This window comes from Anser cygnoides, chromosome 1, assembly GCF_040182565.1.
Source record: "Anser cygnoides isolate HZ-2024a breed goose chromosome 1, Taihu_goose_T2T_genome, whole genome shotgun sequence".
NCBI lineage: Eukaryota > Metazoa > Chordata > Aves > Anseriformes > Anatidae > Anser > Anser cygnoides.
In genome coordinates, this window is record NC_089873.1 from 93,250,164 (window position 1) to 93,262,522 (window position 12,359).

General features: G+C 40.5%; 1 protein-coding gene across 4 annotated transcripts in view; it reads right to left on the reverse strand.

The window, feature by feature from the left end:
• ALCAM (activated leukocyte cell adhesion molecule) overlaps window positions 1-12,359 on the reverse strand; it is a 117,310-nt gene that overhangs the window by 100,008 nt on the left and 4,943 nt on the right. Inside the window, exon 1 of one of the 4 annotated variants that reach the window (XM_067002773.1) lies at window positions 5,662-7,055. The exons of 1 other annotated variant lie outside the window; for it this stretch is intronic. In XM_067002773.1, coding sequence (XP_066858874.1) covers window positions 5,662-5,776 — 115 coding nt within the window. In that variant the 5' untranslated portion in view covers window positions 5,777-7,055. Of the gene's footprint in view, window positions 1-5,661; window positions 7,056-12,359 lie in introns of those variants that run through there. 2 more of the 4 variants (XM_048057234.2, XM_048057232.2) reach the window with 2 other exon arrangements.

The following is a 12,359-nucleotide window of genomic DNA, read 5'->3' on the forward strand; positions in this document are numbered from 1 at the left end:
AAATAAAAGCAATTAAATATCCCATGAGTAAATTACACCTGCACTTGTGGCTAAAGGGGCAACTTGATCCAGTAACTTCTGATAGCTGCAGTCTCCAATATTTCAGAGCTTTAAAGAACTGAGAAATATTTTGTGTCTAAGGACTTTTTAAAAAATAACTCGATGAAAGAAGTGATGCAGAGGTACGTAGCTGAGAGAACATGCTGCAATACAGCCAAAAAGCAACTGAAGTAAACCCTGCAGAAATACAATCAGAAATGACAGTCAATAAAGCAAGCAACTACACTATGACACATGAACAAAAATAAAGGAGCATTTGATAAGAAGACACTTCAAGAACAGGAACATGAGAGCTTGTGTACGGACAGTGAATGCTGTCTTAAATGGGCTAGTAGGACTGGAAGATTGATAATTTTCTGACACAATGCATTCATAGCCTGTCACCACGAACAAGCAACTTCTGCACAAAATTTCAACTCCTTAGTGAAAAAAATGTAGGAAAACAGAAATAATAAGAGAAAAAGAGTTATCCTTAGTTGCTATCTTCCCTATCAGGAAATTCTGACCACTTGTGCATAAACTAGTCAAGCAGGGATTCATCAGTGCAAGCCTTCTTAAAGTTTTGCTCTTCGTGTTAAAAAGAAAAAAAAAAAAGCCAGCAGTAATCTATCTTTACAAGCAAAAATGAGAAAGAGAGTAGCTCATGAGAAAGTATATGCCATCATCTTTGCCCTGGGACATCTGCCTAAAACACAGTTTATAAATATATGGAAATAACATACTGCCATTTACTGAAAATTATTACAGCTCACAACCTTTGCTAACTAGGTCGTCCCTGGCTGGGTAATTGATAAGCAAAATGGTAACCACAGTTTCATTTTTCTAGCTTCTGATAAGCAGTAGCTATATAATTAATTTGCAATACGCATACGATTGCACTGATATGAAAGCCTGTATATGAAACATGGATATTTCATCTAAAGTTTCATCTCTTCCACTGCCTGCTTTGCCTGTAAGAACAAAGATTGAACCAAAAATCACCACAAAAAAAAAATTTGGTTTCACTACTGCAGTGCATTTGGTGTTGATATCGGGTATATTACCCACCTCAAACGAGATACAAGATTATATGACTTTACTCACATGAGTGTTCTGGGAATAGCCCTACTTTTACAGACAGCGCTTGGTAACTAAACTAATCAGATTGCTCTGGCATCAAATATACTTGGATATTTCTGCACTCATGAAAGGATTTAAAGTGTTCTAAAGGAAATGGAAACACATGAGAGGGCTTTTAAAAAGAGTGTGTATAAAGTCAGAAAAATATTATTTAAAAGATTTTTTTTTTAATTCAAAGAATTGTTTAAAGTTTTCTTCATCTACCTCTGGAATTCACATCCACAATATTGCTTGAAGTAGAGAACCTGCACTTCTGAACTCCTTTTCAACAACTGTGAGAAAGCAAGCTATGTGGTCTCCAATCTGTTACAGCCATCAGAGGAATAAAGTAGCTGAACCATAAATTAACTAGTTTTAATGCCAGGTAAACTAAAGAACAGTCTTTACTGCAATAGTTGAGAAAATAACACTTTACATTTCTTAAATGAAAAATGAAGGGGATGAGGGGGAGCTGTTAGAGTGTCCAAAGGAGGGCTACAAAGATTGTGAAAGGTCAGGAAGGCAAGTCATGAGGAGCAGGTGAGGCCCCTTGGTTTGTGCAGCCCAGAGCAGAGCAGGCTGAGGGGAGGCCTCATGGCGGCCTGCAGCTCCCTCACGAGGGGAGCGGAGGGGCAGGCGCTGAGCTCTGCTCTCTGGGGACAGCGACAGGACCCGAGGGGACGGCATGGGGCTGGGACAGGGGAGGGTCAGGCTGGGTGTTAGGGAAAGGTTCTGCACCCAGAGGGTGGTCGGGCACTGGGACAGGCTCCCCAGGGCAGTGGTCATGACAGCAAGACTGCCAGAGTTTAAGAAGCGTTTTGGACTATGGTCTCAGACGTAAGGTCTGATTTTTTGTGTGGTCCATCGGGGACCCAGGAGTTGAACTCGATGGTCCTTGTGAGTCCCTACCAACTTGGGATATTCTGTAATTCTATACTATCCCCTCCTCCCTTCCCCAAACTCTGCTAGACATATTCCCCACCACCACCACCCATCCCTAAATAAACAGTTTTCAATGGGAAACACAAAAAGCAAAGAACATCACTTAAATCAACAGCCACTTGTCTAAGCTAAAACATGAACCCAAAAGTCACAAATCTGTACAAACAGGTACAAGACCAAAATCATTTTGTAGGCAAGGCACTACGTGAGATGCGAAAGTCACTTCAGGAAGACTATAAGCTTATTTTAACTGTTGAAATCAAAAGTAACCACAAGTAACTTCTCCCTGGTGCAAGAATGGAAACAAAAGGAACTACCCCATAAGGCTTTTCTGAGAGGGAACCTGGGAGTTCTCTCAGGAGAGTTCAGCCTTTCTCTCAGGAGGCGCACAAAAAAACCACTCCAACTCTTTTTTCACCCCTCCTCTCTCCTTCCCATTTATTCTCTTAATAAAATGTCTCCCTTCTCTCCTTGTTTCAACTTCTGGTCTCAATTTTCTCCTTCTGCTTACGGGTAAATAAAGCTGCAACTCCTTTGACACCTTGCCTCTGGTAAGCATTAGCAACGGACTCCACCCATTCTGTTTTCTCCTTTAGCACCTGCAAAAGGACCACAGCCTCTGACACATAGTTTGGTAGTCAAATTCTGATTAATTAGCTGTATCAGAATAGTCTGCTAATATAAACACAGCTCCTATCAGCATGTGCACTACTGCCAGCATATCAAACAGTTCTCCCTCCCTCCTCTTCAACCCTGCTTTGCTTTTAGTAGTGAGGCCTGCTAGAGTAAGTGCATCCACACTAGTGCTTGGGCTAGCTCATTATATTCATGATCAATGTCACCCTTTATCTGATGGTGTCCTCTCCAGATCTTCACAAAAAGCAAAGTCTGTGTTTAATGACCCACAGGGAGAAAACAAGAGCATCCTTCTTTCCTTCCCATAGCCTCCTGCCGGCCTAGAGCACAAGGCTCTCCACACGTGTGCACACAGATGAGACGAAGCAAAGGGACTTGGAATCCTCACCACGTTCACTTCTGATAGTCTGACTTCCCTTGCAATTTACAGCTAATCACCTGTCCCCATGCCTCAATTATTCCTAGTCTGGAAAATTCTGCAATTAAACAACTTTGAGGTGATGTCTGAGATGACAGATAAGCCTGTGATTAAAAGATTCATGTTGTCGTGATACTATAGGCATGGTTAGGGCAAGCCAAAAAGCAGTTCTGAATGGTGTTAAATGAATTTCTTCTCATTCTTGCTTTACCCTGAGCACAAAGTTCAAGTAGAAGGCACCACGCCAGAGCTAGGCACAGTGCCTTCTGGTTTCAAAAACTCAGGCAAATCAATCTTCCAGTGACATACATGTCTGCTGCAAAGAGAAAAGGGCACTTACTGGTGTTAAGTAAGTTCTCTTTTCTCCCAGTAAGCTTTCTTGCTTTCTATCACAAGGCTATGCACTGTGACCCAAGATCTTACAGTTTTCCATTAAAATCATTTAAAAATATCTCGACATCAGCATCCTGAAGCTAGTCACGGCAATCCTTCCTTTACTTAGGTTTTGCAGTCTTCCAGTCTGCTAAAAATGTATTTTCAGAAGGAGTTAGAACAACTTAGATGGTCATTATTCACAATAATCTAAAATATTCTTCACTGAAGGTTAATATTGAAAAATACATGTTCAAATTAGAACTATTTGGAGAGTTTATTTTAAATAGAAATTACAATATCTCTTTGAAAAGTGGGGCACAAACAACACACAAATGGGACCGTAACTGAATTAATTTACACTGCAAAACAAACAAGTTATCATCACAGGACTTGATAGCCATGCATTTAAATATATCCTAATCTCAAAACTAATAAGAAGGCATAACTATAAAATGGATCTCTCACATTAAGTCTCATAAAAGACTCAAAACTGCAAATCTGTTCTAAAGGATTTCCTCACATTTTAATTAACAGTCATAAAAAAAATTGTGATGAGATAATCTCAGTTTATATAGAAGCATTTTCTCCATTTAAAATTATACTCAAGAAATCTTAGTAAGCTGCATATTCCCTGCTGACAGGCATAAAAAAAATCCTCTCTCATATATTATATTTTACACATGGAAAAACCTTGTGTGTGCAATTTGAACACAGAGGCTTAAAAAGTCAGCAGAAGAGGTGAATTACCACTTGCATCATACTTTGGAAGACTGAACCTAAGCAAAATGAGAGCCCCCGCCTAAATTGTTTCCTCTGAGTTGTGCTAGCCAGACATCTTCAGCAAGGAGCAGAAACACACTAAACTCACAGACATCCAGGATCATAGCAGACTCCAAGCCACCAGTTACTGCTTATTGTGTCTTTGTGGGTCCTCTCTGCAAGGACCACGCTGCCTCTAGTCTAAAAATTTATTCTTTAAGAACATAATTACTTGAATAATTTCAAATCTGGATGTTCAAATATGTGCTGGATCATGGCCCGAGATTATCGAGTCAGCCTAATTTCAAGATTTTGCAACTTAACGCAGTTTCAATCATAGACATACAACGTCAACTTAAAAGACAAGCAAGCAGTCTGAAGCTTCCCAATTCAGTCACATGCCAAGGCTCAGACTAGAAAAATAGCTGGCCACTGCAATTTCATTAGCAAGGAGTCATACAGCTATATTTATTACAGTCTTCATATTAAACAACTAGTATTTCTTTGGAATTTGAATTAATTTATTGTAAGATTAAAGGCTTATTTGCTCAGGATCTTCTCATCTAAGGAACATCTTAAATGATCACAGCATAAGGTGTGTCTTACTCTAGAGAGAATCCGAAAGCTCACTAAGGACAGAGTAAGACATTTAGGTCAAATAACGATTACACTTAGCATATGACATACTTTCCAGGCACTTTACTTCATACACAAAGCAACTTGCAAAGACTTGATGAAAGTATTAAGGCTTTCCCCCACACCCAAAAAAAGTCTCTCAACACAAGCAGCATTTAGGTTATCTGAGGTGACCCAGGAGCAGAAGAGGGAGGGCTCCTCAGGAAGGACATGTTGGCCCTGACAGTGAGCAGCCTACGCACAGCCCACGTAGGTGCCATGTAGGAACACTTTAGCCTCTTCTCCAGCTACTTCTCCACTTCAGCCTGAAGAAGTCATGGTGGGGAAATGGGCATCTTGGCGAGGCTGGAAACAGCACTGTGCTGTATGACTAACGGGAGAGTGGACATGTTGCTGAGGGTGGTGGTGTGGCAGCACACAGTCTCGATGAAGGATGATGCCAATTACAGCAGATAGAAGGAAGGGGAGGAGGCAGAGTACATGCCAAACCAAAGACAGAATGCAGTGATATGGAGAAAGAAAAGCAGAAACCACTCGTCATGAAAGCTGTTTTTCCCCTTCTTTGTGTGGTCCCTGCTACTGTCTTCTGCTCCACTCCCTTAAAACACTCGTTCAGAAGATCCACCTTAACCCCAAGAACTTTCCAGAAAGCTTCCACAGAAAGCTTGCTTCTCTCCCTCCACAACTCACTTCCTGCCAGCAAAACCTCAAGCAGTGCTGCTGTGCAGAAGACTTACCTTCAAATTTCCGACCCAACAGGCCTGTGGGCCACACACTGCCATGAGGCAGCCTGCGCTTGCTCTGCACTGACGAAGCTGGGGCTCTCGGCTTCCCCCAGCCACTGCCCGCCATCTTCTCGGCAGGAGTGGATTTGACAAGGGAGAGCCAAAAGCGTGGTTTCCCTCAGGTTAAGCTGGCTGCTCTCCAGAAATTCAGATGTGCAAGTCTCTGACAAAAATGCATGAGGTGCAGCTCCTTCTGGTCACCAAAACAGCAGACAATTTGATCTCGTTACTGCCTTTCCTGGCAGCATCCTTTCACAGGGCTTGTCAAAAGAAGTTTCATCCTTCTTGGTCGCCACTGAAAGGCCCCATTCCGTGGTTTCTTCCTGCAGGCCTGATGGGTACACCGAATTTGTCACATGGAAGTAAGCAATTTGTCTTCCACCTGTGCACGCCGCTCCCTGTGGAGATGGTGACTCACATCTTTGGTCTGGCCTGCAGTTACTGACATCAAGCTTCTCTTTCCGCTATAACTCATCTGTGATCCAGCCAGGAGCACTTGCATACAGAGTAGTGGGAGAAAACTGAACTTTTAAATTCAAAACAAAACAGAAAGAGTACAGCTTCCTTTTCACATTAATACATCTCAACGATTCAAAGAACCGTTCTTGCAGTACTTCAGCTTTCCTTAATTGTTATAACTTCTAAAGCCTCTGCTCCCCAAAACTAAAATCAGAGAGATGTACTAGGCAACAAGTGAAGTTTAGCAAACAAAATATGCTAGCAAAAAGACATTTTCTATTTCTCAGCCTGAAATGCTCCCAAATACCTTTTGATGTTCAAGTGCAGCTTATAAATCAAAAAAGCCTCTCTCAGGTAATTTTGTTTTCTTTAAACCACTGTTCTCAACACTTCTTAAGCATCATGCTGAAAAGATTGAAATCGTATGGTAAGAATTTCAGTATTCCTTTTTTGTAATCTTTTTTCTTTTTCTACAAACTTGGAAAGAAGTTCAGATTCCCCTCAATATAAAACAGCAGAAAAGCAAACAGCTTCTTCCAGTGTGAATCAGCATGCTGGCTCGCTTCACACACTTCTAAAGCATCCACACACACATGCCATCAGCAGAAGAGATTGCAGCTGGCAATACACAGACAGTCACCAGTGCTCAGCCCAGCCCTTTCCTGCTGCAGAGCAGAAATCCCTTTCTGGAGGACATGCTGCTCCTGCTCCCAGTCCTGATGGGCGCATATGATTTTCAGGTGCTCATCACACCACAGCTCCCTCCTGCCCAGCCTCTAGTGCAGTTTGGCTAGTCTGAGACAGGAGAGGTGTTTAACATGCTATGTCTGCAAATGCAATTCGTGCAAGGCTAAGCACCATGGACTCAAACAATGGCAACAGCCATTATCAAGGATGTATGTCTGCTGCAGAAGCAGCACATAAAAAAAACCAAAACCCTTCTGGCCTTCCATTTATGGCTTTACTGAGGAGCCAAAGGCCACCAAGGGCTCACAATGTTTGAAATTGCCATAAGAAACAAAAAACTCAATCATTTTTTCTACCACTTGAGTACCAGAGTTTGTTAGACCACTCAAATACTCCCAAGTGAAATGAAAGCTGTGGTACTTACCACCCTAGCTTAGCAGCATGGGACTGCTGACATATGCAAGGAAAAAAAAAAATGAAAACAGAAACAAACAACTTGCAAAGTGACCTCTCCCAAGCCACTGCCAGTCTCAGTTCAAAATAGTGATGTCTGTGGGCAGAAGAATGCTGTTTGAAAAGCCTGGCATATCCACAGAAAACCTATGAAACTTTAAATTACTTGAGGGATCACTGATCACTTTCCTCTTTCCTTAAATAAACTTTATTTTCTAAAATGTCAAAAAAAAATAATAAAAAAAATCAACCGGTCCTCCATCTTACCTAAGCAAATGGAATTAAAGTTTGTGTGTATTTTTGTTGTTGTTGTTTTGCTTTTTAAAGTTATCATTGTGGAAGATACTGGGAAATTGCTAAGCCAAGTGTTTCATTAACAGAAAATTTAGGTCTTAGCATCATGTTTTGAATAAATGTAAGCATAGATAAAACATTTATTTTTCCTAGTACCTTTCCTTCTCTGCCTTCCTAAAGGTAGTGATGGTCCATCTTTAAAGAAAAAATGGAAAAAAATCCAGACTTTACAAAAAATTTCAGCAGGAAAAAAAATATTGCAATACTCCCATTAAAGCTTCTATTAAAATCTTCACTTCTAGATTTATATACAGTTTACTATGCTCTGTCACAGAATATCCAGATTATAAACCACTAACCTCCTTCTGTGGTTATGAAAAAAGCTGTGTTGTACAGTACATTGAAAAAAGTAACAAATATTTATTCTATCACAGGAAAAAAAAATCCTCCTCACAAGGAGCCATGGTCTCCAGCATGCCTGTGTTCTGCTCTTTCACACTCGCATGAAAAGACTCCTAGAACTGTCATTGCTGTTTACAGATTACAACATCTTGAAGGAAGACTAGCAACCAGCTAAAAGAAAAAAAAAAAACAATGATTTGTGAGCCTGTTGTGAATTTGAATCCACACCTAAAGCAAGGCACCCTGCCATACTAAGAAGGCTAGGTTTTTATATATGCTTATGCAAAGCACTTTCCAAATGTGCTATTTCCAAAGCTATTATCTGGGCCTCAGGAGTAACTAGATACAAATCCACAACAGTAATTTGTTTCAAGCAACAGTTGAAACACTATGTCTGCCCAGAAAAATTAATAAGCTATTGAGGTAAAATATCAACTTCAATCTCATGAAATTGGACTTTGAATTCCAGCTAAAAAAAAAGTGATTCACCTGCCTCTCCTACCATGTGTGCGGATGTCATCCCTCACAACACCCGACTTCTTTCTGGATGAAGCTTCTGCCAGCTCACACTCACCCATTCAGTATTCATTAAAGAAATACACTGCTTTATTCATTTCTCTATGCCCTCCGCATCTGATGTAATGGAAACAGAGCCAGAGATCATGAGCATACCGAGTACGCCGAAGCCCATCTTTCTTTATCACTGCTGTACTCACAGATGGAAATAACGATAAAAAAGCAACCCATGGAGGAGCTCTTCACACACCATCCAGAGCCGGAGAACAAAGTGACACCCCTAAAGCAAGCAGATAGCTCTCTGCAGCAGTTCAGAGGGTAAGTATGCCCCTAGCAAAAGCAGGGAATTTGTCAAGCTTGGGAAGAACATGGATCCTTTGCCTGCCACCACGGACACTGGAGCTGACCACTGCTACAGAGTTTTTCTGCCCTCTGGCTCTTCACCTGCATGCTGTCCAAGAGTGCCTCCACAGCACCAGCTGTGGCAAGGTGGCAGCCAGCACACCCTGACACCCAGCTCCATCCCCACTCCCCCCCCTACAACAAGGCATCATTCCCAGCTTCTATCCGCTTGGCTCTCATACAGCCACGATACACCTCTTACAGCCCTCAGATAGATAAACATTTTGATATGTGAATTGATGGATTCTGTGAATCTCTGCTGAAAGAGGGCTCACTTGCATCTTCTAGTGCACGCATGGTTGGTTATCACCCTCACAACACAACAGTTATTTTCTTAGCATCTCAAAAGTTTTAGACTCCTTCCCTGAAGAAGACAGACAGAAGTCTCTGATTTAATACCGCAGGGTTCTTAAAGTGATAAGGACTGACAAGTAATGACCTGCAGACACAACTGAGTTTAGATGAAATACCAGACCCTGACCCTTACCAAACTTGCAGATGAGCTTTCAGGAGACACACTCAGACATCAGATATGCACGTAGACACTTAGGAATTTGCTGCTGTGGGGCACCACACATTAACCAGGGTTAAACCTAGGGAGTAAAGGTTATACTTAAGGACTTAAACTTCAAAGCTAAGGCAGAACACGTTGCATCACTCAGCTATGTGTGATGAGTAAGGTGAAACTGAACCACGGAACGGGTGCCCCTTCAAAAGGCAAAACCCTTAGAGTTACAGAAGCCATGGCAAGAGCTAAACTACTATGGCAAAATATTTTCAGAAAGTTTAAAATATTTGATGAAGAATAAACCAACACCTTTTCTGACAACAGAAAGATGCAAAATGTAACTGTATGCAATGTGAAGTCACTGTCATTATTTGCTTATATTAATGTTGGCTATTTAAATCTGCAGATCTGTCTGCACAGCCAGTTCTCTATTAGTAAGAGCTCTTACAAGCACAAGAACCCCACAGTAAGAAATGTAATTTACTAATATAAAATGGAAACTGGGGGGATGTTCACAATACTGATCTCCATATTACTTCTGTGTAGACAAGGTTCAAGATTAGCAGTAAAAGTTGCTTGAGAAGTGAGGAGTAACGTTTAAAAAAAACTTGACAAAAATTTCAGTCATGAATTAAAGTTGGAAAAATTATCCCATTGTCTACTTTTCAAGCCATCAAGTGAAAGTGCCAAATACTTTCTTGATTTACGTCACTAGCTGTCAGTGTCAGAAACTTAAAACTTTCCCAGTTTGCGAAGGCAAACCTCATAATATTGCGTCGATATTAATGAGTTAATTTTAATATGTAATACTTATCCTATTATCTTGTATATATGCAAGCACTTTTTATAGTACTTGATGTAAACTACCAAGAATGAAGGAATAAATTCAGAACTCTTTTCTCTTCTGAAATTACATGCCTGTACTGAAGTTCCCCAAATACTGCCTAAAAACTCAGTTCCTCATCCTTAATTTTTTGTTCTATATATGGCTTTGTATGTAACAGACGTTACATTAATCCGCACTCTCCAAAACCACTAGAACAAGCCAATGAACACAATTTTATCTGAATGGGTAACAGAATTCACTCAGCTAAATGCATGCTTTTTTCTAGATTTCACGAAGCAAAATTGCATCCCAAAATGGACTAATACCCTACGCTAATATCCTACATAACAGCAACTGAACATTTCAGAAGCTCATGCCGCAAAAATAATATTATAACCTTTCACTTGCATTCAACTGTACATCGCTTTAACCCCAATTTAAACTGAGTATTCTCTTTAAGATACTCAGTTACAGAGCCTTATGTGAAAGCTTACCATTCCACTCCATAGATAACATGCCTCAGCCCTTATTTGTCCTTCTAATATATGAAGATTAGCAACTCTTCCTGGCCAGCATGGTTAACTCACTCAAGTCAGAGTTCCTGAAAAATAAGTTGCTCTACTTATTACAAACAAACAAAAAAGAAACAGCACTGAAATGAGTATATGTCAGCCATATAAAATACCATGTTTAACTCTAGCTGTACACAAGCTTCATCTATTTTATAATCCAATATCTAGGGTCATTTTCTCTAGTTAAATTGAAAAATTCGGGAAAAAATAGGTAGTTTCTGCAGCAAGTCAAATGACAAAGGGCATTTGTGCAGGATAAGAATAATGCTGAGTTCATTACAAGTTTACTTAAGTCAACTTGAATTAAAAGGAATTTTAATTTTAATAGAAGGGGCTGGCATTTAATGAGGCTTCATAGCTAATCTCAAAATAGTCTGATGAGAAATAATATCAGAAAAAAAAGAACTGAACCCAACAGAAATACAAAGTCCAAAGTTTGCAGAACAGTTACTGGCTTTCTGCATTTAGCCAATTGTATATTAGAGACACAAAATGGGTTAAAAGCATATGAGCACATCCCTAAGGTGGCTTTTTTTTTTTTGCTATAATTCAGAGTCTGTTTACAGAACAGTGTATTTCCAGTTTTTCTTTACGATCCTAGAAGAACTTATTTTTGTTAAATAAAGGTCCTACTTTGTCAGTGCTGCTGGAAGTGTTCAAGATCTTCCTTGCCACAACAGCTATTGAATACAGTCATTCCCTTACCTTGTTTGTACCCTGTTTTGTCCAACACCATTCTTAGCTCTTTGAGAGTACCCTCTTTTTATTCTAAATTCATTTTGCATTTCTCCGTGAAGCCCTCTTCAGATGTCAATAAGAAAACTAGTTCTGTAATGCATCCCTTTAAAAAACCTGCAATGCCTTGCTGCACAAGAGAACGCTCCATAACTGAGTCACCTCTTCGGATTTGCCTATCTGTGTGACTCAGTTTTGTCCTTCCTTCTTCCTCATGCAACAGGAAGTCTGTGATGAAAGTAGAATGCCTTCAAAAAACAAAAGCCTGATGCCACAGAACACTGTTAAGAAACACAGGCCTTTTTTTAAACACTTCTTTCAACCTGAAGCCTGAGGTCTGAGAAAAGCACAAAGATGCTTCAAGCTTCTAACAGTAAGGTAGCGGAGCTCCCTCTATTGAATTAGCTGCCAAAAATCTCCTCAATTTAAAAGAACTGAACTATGGGCAGTGTTCTATTTTAAAAGAAATAGAAAACTCCACCACCACAAGACGCCAGCCAGGACAGCGAGGACTCGCCTACCAGATAGGCAGGCTGTGGGACAGAGCTACGCAGGGGCACAGCCACCATACAGAGCACCCAACGCGTGCCGAAACACCACCAATTCCCCAGGACTCCAAACCTGAAGATTCCTGCACTCCATGAGACCTAAGGAGATGCTTAATATTTTACCGGTGTTTGAGCACTTTCCTTTAGGGCTCAGATTGCCATAACCGGTATCCACTAGGAAATTCTACAGACTGGACTACTGCAGCAAACAATAAAACACATGAAAGCTGTTGAAGTATTTGCAGTTT